Here is a 13,945-nt window from a genome sequence, read left to right as displayed (position 1 = left end):
GAAATATTTACTCAGAATTCGAAGGTATCACGGATTATGTTCAGATGAGGAACCGGAGTGATTCGGTTGGCCGCGTTATGGCATTTTTTGTGATTAGAGGATCCAGTCAATCTGATTGTTTAATAGTGTATCAATAAATACGCCGAATTGTTTGCGACTGTAGAGTACCAATTGAGAGAATGAGAGTTGCTATTTTTTGAAAGCGACGAAGCTCTTTTAGAAAAAGGACTTGAAATTATTATTTAATCTTTTAATAAAGTTAAGGATTTGTTTTATCAGGAATGGATATAACTTGGTCCTTTTTAGTTCGATCCTCATAGCGTAAACTGCCACCGAGTGGTCAGGTTCGAATACTTTTACTTGGCGAATAAAGATGCATTGGATTTGTTCAATTTCTTATTTAAGGATCATATATTAACCAACATTAATTGTGTCAAAATTATCCAAAATTATGAATTTTTTATCTAACAAAATGAAATTAATTATTTTACTTTAATATATTCCAAAATTTAATGCATAGTGCCATATGTCAATACGAAGAAACCACGTTGTGCTTTACAATTAACTAATTTATTTTTGAATATAATAATAATATTTTGTTATAATATTTAAAGTCTTTTAAATTTAAATTAATTATTACATTTTAATCATTAATATTTAGTATTTGAATATTTAATAACTCAGAAAGTATTCAGACAATTGCACTTACATGAAAAGAGACTAGTAAATGAGGAATACAGTAGATTTATATATGAAAGAGTGAAACTGTAATAGAGAGTGAAAAAAATGTATTTCGTTGACAAGAATTGAGAATTTTTAGTCGAAAGACGAAATTTCAGCTTTAGAAATAAAGAAAGTTAGTATTTAAATTGAAAAGTTGTTTCTACATTTGTAAATGGTTAGAATTTGCAGTAAATTTGTCTTGATGCCAATGGACATAAAAATGTTTTATTCCAAAAGTATGGATAATCTTTAAAAAATCGATATGAATATAACTTAAAAATATATATATATTTTTGTCATTTATAGATTTATAAATATCATATTAAAGCTAAATTTCCTTTAAAAACATAAATATTTTCAGTTCTCAACGTTAAAATTGCAAATATTAAATAGCTCATTAATAACTTAACATGCAATATAAAATCAGTAAGTATATTCTATAAATTTTATAATAAATTCTTGTTTTATTTTAAATTTAAAATGGTTAAAAGTTTTATAAATTCGCTTAAGACGAATTAATTAAGAACCGCTCTTTAGAACTGTAAGACTCGATTCTTCTAGTACGTTTAAATGACATTATTTGCATATTATTGTAAGAGTTTCCTACGATTCTTATGCATATTCTATCTATTTCTTTGATCTTTAAATCAGGATATCATTTATTATTCAATTCTTGCATATATCATCACATTAATCTCCATCTTGTTTTCTTTTTTTTCAAAGGACATAAATCTTTACTGACGTGATTTTCTTATTCATTGAAAGACTTTTCTTGTTATAAGAACTATATCCTGTTTCTATATTATTCATAAAAATAAAAGAGTTAATTATTATTAAATTTAATCGTGAATTGAAGAATTTAAGGCAAACAATAGCTATAAACAGATGCATTTATAAAAATATTCTTGTACAGGTTCAGGTATAAAAAATTCATAAATAAATATTTGATGTTTATTTTAAAAATAGTAAAATAAGTAAATAAAAATTTTTAAATTTTCTTTTCACACAAAACAGAATCATGAAAGAAAATTTTGCATATTTATTATGCATAAAAAGTGAAATTCTTCTCATAATCACGAGTTAATCCTTAAATAATCTACAATAAAGCAAATGCCAAGTATCGGATGACTTTTATAAGAGCCAAGAGCCATTATATTTTGCATAAGTATGAGATGTATGTTACCTAATGTATAAATTAAATATTTTTTCTTTTAATTGTTGCCTTAAATCTAGATTATTCTTGGATAAATTTAGTAAATAAAAACTTATATTTTGGTATAAATTTCTTGATGCAATACAGCACAAGAGAGAAAAATTAGCATAATTTTTCTCTCTTCTGCTGTATTGCTCTCTTCTCTGGGGAAAAATTTTCGAATTGAAATCACGTGACTTTTGGTCCAGATCGGATGTTCATATATAGTTAATCAAAGTCTCCTGTCCCTGCGATTTCCATATCCGGTCTCACATTTCTCTTATCTAAGAGGTTTCTCGAGATGAAAGAAGGACGAACAGACAAACGGACGACAGTGGGAATTTATAAGTCAACAATTTTTTAAAATCGCAGTCCAATTGCTACAAATTAAACAATAATTTTAATAATTGTCGAATTGTTACGCATCTAAAAATACATTTTAAACATTTATTTTTGTATATTTTAACTGATTACAGCATAAAAATACCTTAGATAATTCAATAATTAAAGTACTGTGGAATTATTTATAATATAAGGATTATATAATTTTATAATTATACAAATAAAAATCATAAATATAATTATTTTAAAACGAATTTACAGTTTAATTAATTAATTATTTTAAAAATTATTATATAAAGGTGAAATAAAATTTATTTTAACATGTTAAGTTACGAAAAACTAATACCAAATGCCTTATAGAAATACCTATTTTATAGTAATTTTTAAAAAACAATTACAGAAATTTAAATTAATTTTTATCATTTATCCAATAAAATAATTGAGATGAATTTAATCATTATATTATTGTTTAGGTCAGCACAAGTAATAAATTTCTCAAAAGTGAAAGATTTTGTATGAGAAAAATAATTTAAAAACTAATGTAAAATATTCTTTTGATGAAAATAAAAATATATATAAAGGAGAAATTTTATTATGTTAAGATTTACATATTTTAAATAGGAAGAGGAGTCGTAAAAATCTGCAACAAAATCAATGAACTACAAAGTATCATTCAGCAGAGATTCTTCATTGAAACTCAATCTACTTGCCCTTAATTAATACAATTTTTTTAAAAACTTTTTTTACTTTTAGGAACAAGGTCTTTTAAATTTCGATTAGCTCGACAACTCTACATTGATTTAATTACATCTCAAATCATTAATCACACTCAATTCACCCCATTCCCCATGAGTTCTGAATTCAATATGTACAAGAAATTCTCCCTATTTACTTAGAAGTAATATATTTTTTAATCAGTTATTTTTATTTTCTGTAAGATAAAACGTGTTTATTATTGTATAATTAAAGGAAAAATATCAATTACAAGTTATTTTTACGTAATTAAAAGACCGTATTCTCTTATTTAAGCTTTCAAATTACGATAAAAGTCTATTCAAAGTACCGTTTCATAAAGGAAGTGATGATTAATATTCGTTGAAAAAATTTATTTATTTTATTTATTTATTTATACAGTATTAAAATTATAGAAATACTTAAATTTTCTTTATTTTAAAAAAAAATTTAAATAAATTCCATGGAAGAATTTTTATTTAAGTGAAGTTGTTATATAAAAATTCGTAGAAAATATTTTTTTTTTCTTTTTGAGAAAGATTTGCTAAATTCATTTAAAATTATTACAAAAATTTATTCTATTTAAAACTGTAATTAAAATTATTACAATAATTTAATTTTAAAACTTCTGTTTCTAAAAAATTATTAATGACATTCCGGTAAGAATTTTCTGCTTAAGTAAAATTATTATACAAAAATTCGTTGAAATCGCTTTTAAAAATTACAATATTCTGTACAGAAATTTATTTTAAAATATTTTTATTTCAATAAAATTAACATAATATGTTTTGTGGAGGAGGAAACATTGTAAATCTTGTATAAAACTAATTCTGTATAAACAATATTATTACAGGTAATTCGCTAAAATCATTTTTTAAAAATCCATCAACGAGCTGCTTAACGTTTCCGGCAAAAAAATTAAAATTGTGCTTGGCGCCATCTGTTACGATATTTTATTTTTAAAAAGTTTTATATTATTAAATATTATAAAATTGAAAAATGCTTAATTTCTATATAGAGACAAGTTTTATAATTTAAAAAAAAGTCGTAGATGCGAATAACGAGTAAATACATCATTTAAATCCAACCCCACGCGATCCTCTCTATCTCCCCACTCTCTTGACCTTTAACAACCAAAATTTGATAGCCTCAATCCCTTTAACACTCAAACCTCGTTGCAAAATTTCAGACATTTTCGACCAAAGGCACAGGAGTTATTAAGCTTCAAATTGGTTGAACAATATCGTGTCCCCACAAACACTAACATATAGAAATCCCCCAACATTTTTGCATTTTTCGACGATTGAAGGTCTGCTGATTCTAAAAATGTAAAATCTTTGGTTATTTTTGACCTCTCGCCATACTTTCCCTCTGTTATATTATAATATAACGGAGGGAAAGTATGGCGATTTCAACAATTTTCTATAATACTTTCCTTCTGTTATATATAACAAAGAGAAAGTATTATAGAAAATTGTTGAAATCGTTTCTGTCACTAAAGAAATTTGATAAACTTTCTGTTTAAATGTAAATATTCGTGGAAACAAATCGCATTCATTTTACCCACAGCAAATCATCGAAATCGACGTTAATTTCAATGAAATTAATGAAGAAAACTCTTTTAAAAAACAACACGGAAATTTATCGAAACTTAATAAAGCAATTACAAAAATTTATCAAGATCTTAATGAAACTATATAAAACATGTGACAATAAAATTCTTCCCAAACCACTTTCTACTTCGAACAATTAGACTTAGAGTATGGAGACGAATTGAGTTTCTTGACGTTACGTAAAAATTTTATCTAGGGAAAAGTTTTTCATTGGTTGTGTCTTCCCTCTCTCGGGTGTAGACATTGTTATTGTTCAGGTAGTCAAGTCAGGATCGCAGCTAACTGCCATCCCACTGCGAATAGTACGACTGGACTTTCCGATCACACGCTGATTATTATGTGCCGCACGTATGAGAGCAGATGTTTAGATGTAGTCTTACATCGAGAAAAACATGTTGTTGTCTTGTTACTGGCCATGAATCCCTAAATAGTTAACTAGTTCTGTTCATCAGACTTATTTTCTCGTAATAGTATTAACCGCAAAAGCTTCGTAGAATTCATTCTCGAGAAAATTTTCGTCGTATCGATTTTCGTGCTAACTTTCCACTGTACTTTAAATAATAGATAATAGAGAAAATATGAGGCTTTCCTTTAGACAAATTTAACTTTGGTAATGCATTTTTTCTTTTTTTAATTAATTATAATTATGTATTAATTATGTTTTTAAAAGGCGTGAAGAACTTAATTTGTTAGGTGATTTTAAAAATTAAAGTTTTGACATTGATTGGTAGCTTTTCTGTGTTGAAATTTCTCATGATCGGGAATTATGGTTTGTAAATTAATTAATCAGTGTCAGTATATATTATCTCTTCTCTCTGTTTAATGTCAGAACAATTTCCTTTTTTTTAATTATTCTTGACATATTTAAGTAGAATGTATATGTACGGTACATATTTTGTAATATTTTTATTGAATAAAAATTAGTTTACGACGAATTTTGAGAAATTTTTATAGCAATTTTATGAAATGATTTTCAGAGAAATATTATAATTTAGTGTTTTCAATAAAATAAAAATGATTTTTAACACGTTTCGGCATCACTTCCATTTAAAAAATTATTTTCAACACATTTTTATATTGCTTCCATTCGTAAAATTGATTTTCATCGAAGTAAGAGTAATTTTCAACAAATTTTTAATAAATTCTTGAAAGAATAATAATTTTTTTAATAAATTGATTGTTGCAACACACAAATCAATTGTTCAATCGATAGTTTAGTTCTTTTACTGAAGTAAAAGTGATTTTAAACCAATGCAGAGTGACAAAGCTAAATATACCAATGCCAAAATATATAAATTTAGCTTTTTGCACATCTGTATGGAAAGGATAATGTAGAGCTATATGATTTAAGTGCAGATATCTTTTGTCTTCGTTTTAATAAGCATAAACAGATGGGGTTCGCAGTATCTCCACAGGCTACTGTAAAATTTTTAAGTTATTTTTTTCTATTATAAGTGATTTTTAAATAAAAAGCGTTATGGCTTAGAGTGACCAAATGAGATCCTTGTTTGGTTTTCTACAAAAAGCTCCAGCAACTTAATAGGTTGGGAAAAAATGCCGCGTGTTCAAGAGGGGAATAACTCTCAAAGATGTCAAGTCAACAGAGTTGTTGTGCTTAGCAGGTGTATAACCACTGAGTGACAACAAGAGGAGTGATATTTCTGCTAAGCTGGAATTTATAGATGAAGAGAATGGAGAGTTTTTCAATGCCATTTTAAGTAAATAATGACTGTAGAATTGAATCTTTAAACATTTTATATTACATGGACTTAGATCATTTCAAACATTATCTTGTTTGTGACTATTTTCTATAGTATCTAGGCACAAAATTCCTATTTGAATAGTTGCTTTACATGTTTCTGAAGAGTTGAATGCTTACAGCGATAAACAATTTATTTTCCATGGACAAACAGTTTTTCCTTTCCCCTTTCCCCACTTAGATTATTTAGCTTTTCTACGGATTTAATTCAATTTTTTAAAAATTTCACGCAGGTATGTGGGGATACGTTTTGAGAAATACGACGTTAGAAACATTATAGTATGAAGTACACACTTATAATTATGCATGCATTTGTAATATGATAAAGTATACAATTAAAATATATTCTATAATGCAGGGGTGGCCAACAAGTCGATCGCCAAGCCAATTTTGGTCGATCGCTCGCGATGACTTGATTTAATGTATTATATTTGTAACCGAACACAACAGTATGCATGCAGTTATGACTCGACTCACAAGCAGTGCACCACGTACTGAAACACAGTGTATAAACATAGTATGTATTCACACCTCCCCCTCCCCACTTACACTATGCCTATGACAACAAGTCGATCGCGACGCATTTTTAAGATAAAAAGTAGATCTTATGTATACAAAAGTTGGCCACCCCTGCTATAATGTATACATCATAGAGTTGACGTAGACTAATCTACGTATGGGGCTCTCGAGAACTGGTATGGGGTTCCTTTTGCCCTTTCTTTTGAACAAATGGAAAACGTAAAATGCTTTTATTGATAAAAATTTAATCTAACAATGTGAATGAAACTTTCTATCTTGTAAAATTTACAAAAATGAATAAATAGTAAATTTAAGTTAAAATACGTTAAAAATCATAAATATCTAATTAAATTTTAAGAATTTAAACGAACTTCTTTGTGTATAAAAGGACAGTATATCCGCGAATGAAGATAATATATAAAGTTACAAAATTTTAAAGTTTAAAAGTAAAATTTTTAACAAAAGTTAAAGTAAAAAAAATTAAAAATATAATAAAAAACTTGTGTAAAAATAATAAACCAATTTAATTTTACACAAGTTTGTTATTATATTTTTAATTTTTTTATATATTTTTAAATTTTTTAAATATATATAATATAATATTACATATAATATGTAATAATATATATATATTATATTTAGTTCAATAACTTTAAACTTTATATAATTGTCAGATTTGATTTATGATTATCTTAGCCTCAAGCTTTTCTCTTATATATTTATCACTAAAAATTTATTTATTTTTTTTAATTTTTAAAAATAAAATTAATTATATATGTATATAAAGTTCACGCATTTTAAATATTTACTTCTTTTTATTAAAAAGTATTGAATTATTCAATTTTCTTTTCTAACTTTTAAACTTTTGTATAATAATAATAAATTTAATAAAAATTGAAAATAAAATCAAAGTTATTTTTCTTTTATATATATATTTCTGTTATGATCTAGTTCGTAAGTAGAATCGAATAAACGAGGCATGAAACTTTTTCACATATTCTCACACTCGAATAGGTACTTAAAAGTATTGAAAAGAATTGATTTGGAAAAATTCACAAAATTAAAAAAAAATTAAAGTAATTCCATTAAAAGTACAAATTTTAAAGCTTTTTTAAAACGCTTTTATTATTTTAAGATTTATAAATATTGGGATGCAATTTTCAAATTGCATTTCCATTGTCTGTCCGGTTAATCTCGAGAATGGAGTTAAATGAAAATCGAGTCTAGATATGGAAATATAAACGAAAATCGAGTTCGTATATTGTTAATTAGAATCAGAGGTCCAATTAACTATATACGAACGTCAGGTTTAAACCGGAAGTCACGTAATTTCAATTAAAAATTTTTATTTAAATTAAAAAATATGATTAAAACTTGCAGCCCAACATCGTAACTATGTCACATTAAGCAATACAGATTTTTATTTAAAAAAAATTCTGTTATAATGAAGATGAATTTTGTAATAGTTTTTCAAATTGAAACTGATACCTAATCAAATTTTCCTTAACATTTTTATTGAAATTCGAATAATTTTCAACTAATTACGAATTATTTTTAATGTTAAAAGTATATTTTGTTCTTAAGTAGAATTGAATAAACGATCGATGAAAAGTGTCAGAGATTTCACTATAAATCTTTGACACTTTTTGTTTCAATTCTTGTCTTTCTTTAATTAAATTACTCTAGGATTTAAAGATAATTCTGTAAAAATATAAATTCTGAAATCTTTTTCTAAATTTATTATTTTAAAATTTATAATTAATTACGGAAGGATTTTGTTGAAGTAAAGATGACTTTCAACAAAATTTGTAATACATATAATTTTTTTCAAATGTAAATGATACATAAACAAATTTACATAGTATATTTTTTAATAGAAGTAATAATAATATTTAAAAATAAGTTTATTAGCAATTTATTGAAATAAACATAAGTTGCAACGAATTACAAATAAATTTTTTCTTATATTTATTATTTAAAATAATATATTTTACATATTTAGTTCTCAGTTTTTACTCTGAATCTTCGCTTATTTTTGTTTCATAAATTCTTATTTTTCTGTAATTAAATTAAAGGTAATTCTGTTAAAAATATAAATTCTCCAGTCTTTTTTAAAAGAAGTTTGTATAATTAATTATAAATTCTAAAATAATTTAAAAATTAATGAAAATTTTGTGAAAGGCAGATGAGTTTCTTTTTATAATACACCAAAAATGATACACAAAGAAATGTTGATAGTACTTTTATAAAAAAATATAAAATGATTTAAAGTAATTGGGCTGCAATTTGAAAAAATTGTACACTTATAAATTCACACTGTCGTCCGTCTGTCCGTTGTTCCTTTATCTCGAGAACGGTATTAGATAGATGGCCTGCACGACTCTGTTGCTAGCAGGTAAAGTGTAATTTACAGAGGCAAGCCACTACTAATTTGAGGTGGAGAGTATATATTTTAAATAAAAAAATTATTAAAAATATGATTAAAAATTGCAGCCCGGCATTGTCACAATAACTAATTGCTCGATGGAATTAAAATAAATGTTAACGAATTTACTCAATATTAAAAATAATACTGGGATATTTTGTTGTAATATTTTACTCTAAATTTTTTACCACTTTTTTAAATCAATTTTTATTTTACATTTAATTAAATTAATCTAATGGACTCCTTATAAAATTATTTAATATACTTTCTATTCTTTTTATAATATCTTAAATTTGCATAATTTTATTTTTCTAACAAGTATTACATCAAATTATAAATATTAGAAAATTACGTCTAAAAATGTTTATTTTATTTTATTTTTTAAAATTTGTTTGTGAAAATTATTTTTTCTTAAGAATTTTTAATAAATATTTTTTATTTTATTTATATTTCGAACATTTTCAATATCTCGCGTTACTTTCTTTTTATTTTTCCTTTCTTGTATCTGAAAAATTATGTTTTACACAAAATTCCCATAAGTTTTCGTGTATAAATATTACATGTTCGGTTTATTCTTCGAGTTCCTGTATATTTGATTATCCTGATAACGATTTTCAGGAATTGACATGTTAGGACATGTTTTTTTTCTGTTCATTCTTGTCATTTTTGAAATTCCTTTATTACTGTCTACCAATTATGCATACATACCGCTTGTTATACGTTATTAAAAACCTCAAATTTAAATTTTCTTTTAATAAAATTCTGAAGTTATACAATTTAAAAGGTCCGAATTGAACAATACACACATAAAAGTCTAAAATACTTCTATACTTAATAATAATTACCACGTTATTAGTATTTTATCAATTAAAAATAATATAAAACTTTATAAACTAATATTATTTTTGTTAGAAAAGTCAACTCAGATTTAAACTTTCCAGTAGCTTTTACCAATGAAGTAAGTGAATCTCATCTTATGCGGGCTCTATCTTAGTTGGTAGGATTTTAAAAGAAAATCTAGGAAAATGATTCTCTTCAAAACAACTCTAAATGCGATTGTGAAATACTTTTCACTTGTTCCAAAGCTCTTGTACAGTGAAAAAAAATAAAATAAAAGAAGATAAAACTAGATTAGGCGTTGCTGCATATCTAGGAAAATCTTCTCCTGAAAATCTATAAATCTTAACTTTCTATTCACTTCTCACTAACTTTAATTAAAAGAAAATCTCACTTTCTAATTTAAAAAAAGCAATGTTTCACTGTAGAAATTAACTTTCTACTTTATAAAATTACCGTATTTAAAACAAAAAACTTGTCCTTAAAAGATGAGAAGACAATTATTCTATTTTTAGTTTTCGTAGGGATTATTTGGAGAGAATTAATGGTTATTTTTACCTTTGACAAGGTCAAGAATGGCAGGAAACTCGTCTTTCGTTCAGGTAAAAGACTTGTCTTCTAAGTAGATATGTGTGTTACCTTACTCTTAACTTATCTGCTGCAATCAGTGAGTGCTACTAATGCCTGGCTAATATAAATTAGACAAAATATACGCAAGAGAATATTCCAGATGGATAATATTCTGATAAACAAAAGAAAATTAGAATGACTAGGATATATTCTGATAGTAACGACTATTTATTTATTTATATATTATACTAATGCAGAGGTTACCAATCTTTACCATGTATCACTCCCGTTACTATACACAAATATATATGTAACAGTCTGTTGTATCATTTTTAAAGGCATCTTTTTACATTTATTTGAGAGGCAAATCAATTTTTCAAACTAGAAAATTTTCATCGACCCCGTACTAATGTGTACATTCAGTTAATTACAGGTATACTCAGGCATTTTAATTAGAAAAAATAGTTTGATTTTTGCCATTAAAGACCGAGAGGAGCTGAAAATTGAATAAAATTAAGCATTGAAATATTCTCTATTATTCATATTAACTATTGCGTATTGAATCCAACCTTTCAGTAGTTGTATAAACTTTACATTTACTTAAAATTATATAATATGATACACGTTTAAAATGATGATAACCATAAAAAATACATTTGTAACCACTTTAATCTGTATTTTTATACAAAAGAATATTTTAATTTATCATTGAAATATCCTATATTGGTGGTAGAATTCAACTAAATTTTATTTAAGCTGTGATTGTCTCATTAAGTGGACCTGTAGGGTTTAATTATGAAAAACTAAGGAATATTGGAGAAATCCTGATTAATGGTAACAGAAGTTTGGTAAATGCAATAAATCAACTTATCCATTGTCTATAAACGTGGATGTATCTCAAGATGTTCCTCTCTCATCACTATTGTCTGGAGACAACGGAATTTCCTTCAATTCTCCCGTCAAGTTCCATTATCGTGCCTTGAATAGGTTATGGTACAACTGTGAGCGAAATTACTGCAACTAATGACTCTCCTGTTTTAAGCATTATATATAAATATATAAATATATATATATTATAAGTTTTCTATTATTAAATCTCAATTTTATGTCAAATTAATATTTTACTTAGAGCAATTCCCTTCTTGTAATTGTTGGCAAAAAAATTTTAAATTGTTTCATTAAATTTATAAAATATTAAACAATCGATTAAAGAAATTAATTGTAATTTTTATAGAAATTTTACAATTTTTATTATAATTTATAAAATTCTATTTCAAAGTTACTTTATATTATAGATCCATGACATGCATGAGAAATTTAACAGCCTCTAGAATTTTGGATGTTGACAAATGTAGTTATTTTTCAGATATTTTTTTCTTTTTATTTTGCCATTGGTGTCGAAGTGGCAGACTTAACGATTTGCAGCATCCACTTGACACACAAGATGTGACATGGTGGAAATGATGTTATGGTAAGAAGGAAGACTGTAGGTACATTTCACGCCATTCTCCGAGAGATATACAATGTGAGAAATTTCTGACTAAGGTGTATGGTTAAGAGCAAGCAGTTGTCATTCACTTGTCGCCATGACAACCGGGAACGTTGCGTGGGCGAAAAATATAATCAATAAGTAACAGCCAATGTTACAAACTGCTCGTGTATACGAGGTTGGTGATATTGCCATTGTGACAATTTTCGATTGACAATGTATATATAAAGAAAAGATATTACTTACGATCGTTGAAACAGAGTTTCCAAAGTCCCGATACGGTAAATTTGGACAAATATTCTCTGTCACCAGTTCCGTTGTATTTAGGATTGGCCATTAATTCTTCACTATGCAACCAGCAGTTAGAACATAGGGCGATGCCCTGAGCTACGAGTGAAATGATAGCTGACAGTAACGACAGAATCCTTAAGCATCTGATCGAGATCTTTGGCATTGTTTGTCAGGTCGTCGGACCACAATGGTGATGTGCTTCGTCCAGGTGAAGTGTCGAAATTCCGACACCACCTTTCTTACTTCCCGCTTCCAAGCAGCCAGCTCGATGCTGTCCACTCACGGTGTCATCCGAATGCGGACAGCAAGGACACAGCTGGAACGTACCACGCCAACATCACGACATAACCCCACTCTGATCAAGTGACACACGTTCACTGACACTAGATGTGCTGTGATGCTGCTCGACCACTCAGCCAGCTAGCTACCAGTGGATGTTGCGGATGGATGCGGCAGTTCACGCTGAACGTCCAATGAACAGGGGTTGATGGGATACAGGATGGCGGTCGACGTTCGACAAATACAAGTACAGTTCGTCTACCATCTTCCTTCATCGCCTAACTAACTTTCAGCATCATTTGCATCCGCATCTTCTCTTTCCTATCCCTCATCCAGCATCACTCATTAAATTTATCTGACAATATATATATATATTTATTTATATATATATATAATGCCGTAAATGATTATAAAATTTATGTAAAACTTTTAAAAGATTTAAAATAGTTAAATAATTTCTCAAAAATTAAACAATAAAAATATTATTCGATTATTTTTCTAACAAATATTTATTTTTTTAAACTGTTTTACATCATTATTTTGTTCAGTTCAAACGGAGAAAATATATGAAATAATTTTAAAATATTTTATATTTTGTTAAAATTCTAGAAATTTAGAAAATTTTAAAATATAATTATACTAAAATTTTAATTAATTTTTCTATAGAATTTTACAAGATATTCAAACTTAAATAAAAATATCTTAAATATAGTTAAAAATTACTTTAAAATAGCTTTAAAAATTAAATAATTTTTAAAAAAATTAATATAAAAATTTATTTTTTTAGTTTCATTAAAGAGATATTAAAATATACATATATAAAATAATAATAAATACTTTTTATTCGCGATAAAAAAAATTTGAATATTAGTAATTATTCAATTTTCAAAAATAAAATAAAATAAATATTTAAAAGATTGTGAATTACTCGATAAAATATTATTTAAACTTAGAAAATGTTAAAAGAAATGGCTATTTTCTTTCTTTTTTCAATTAAGAAACGTGATAGAAGTAATGGCCGACAGCAATAGTAGCGGTTTTTTTTATTTTCTTGATATTTCTTCTATGAATCAGTACAATTTACACATAAAAAATTAATTTATTATTATTATTATTATTAATTTATAAAAAATATATCTTTAATTATCCATTAATATAATTAAAAAATTAAATA

General features: G+C 26.0%; 1 protein-coding gene across 1 annotated transcript in view; it reads right to left on the bottom strand.

Moving 5' to 3' along the window:
• Positions 1 to 12,948, bottom strand: part of LOC136968637 (voltage-dependent calcium channel gamma-5 subunit-like) — a 190,029-nt gene extending 177,081 nt beyond the window's left edge. Inside the window, exon 1 of the mRNA XM_067262640.1 lies at positions 12,448 to 12,948. Coding sequence (XP_067118741.1) covers positions 12,448 to 12,655 — 208 coding nt within the window. The 5' untranslated portion in view covers positions 12,656 to 12,948. The remainder of the gene's footprint in view (positions 1 to 12,447) is intronic.
• Between the last annotated feature and the right edge of the window lie 997 nt (positions 12,949 to 13,945).

The sequence above is a fragment of the Centruroides vittatus genome, unplaced genomic scaffold, assembly GCF_030686945.1.
Source record: "Centruroides vittatus isolate TY-2023 unplaced genomic scaffold, ASM3068694v2 contig_150, whole genome shotgun sequence".
Taxonomy (NCBI): domain Eukaryota; kingdom Metazoa; phylum Arthropoda; class Arachnida; order Scorpiones; family Buthidae; genus Centruroides; species Centruroides vittatus.
This window is presented reverse-complemented; position numbering and strand designations above follow the sequence as displayed.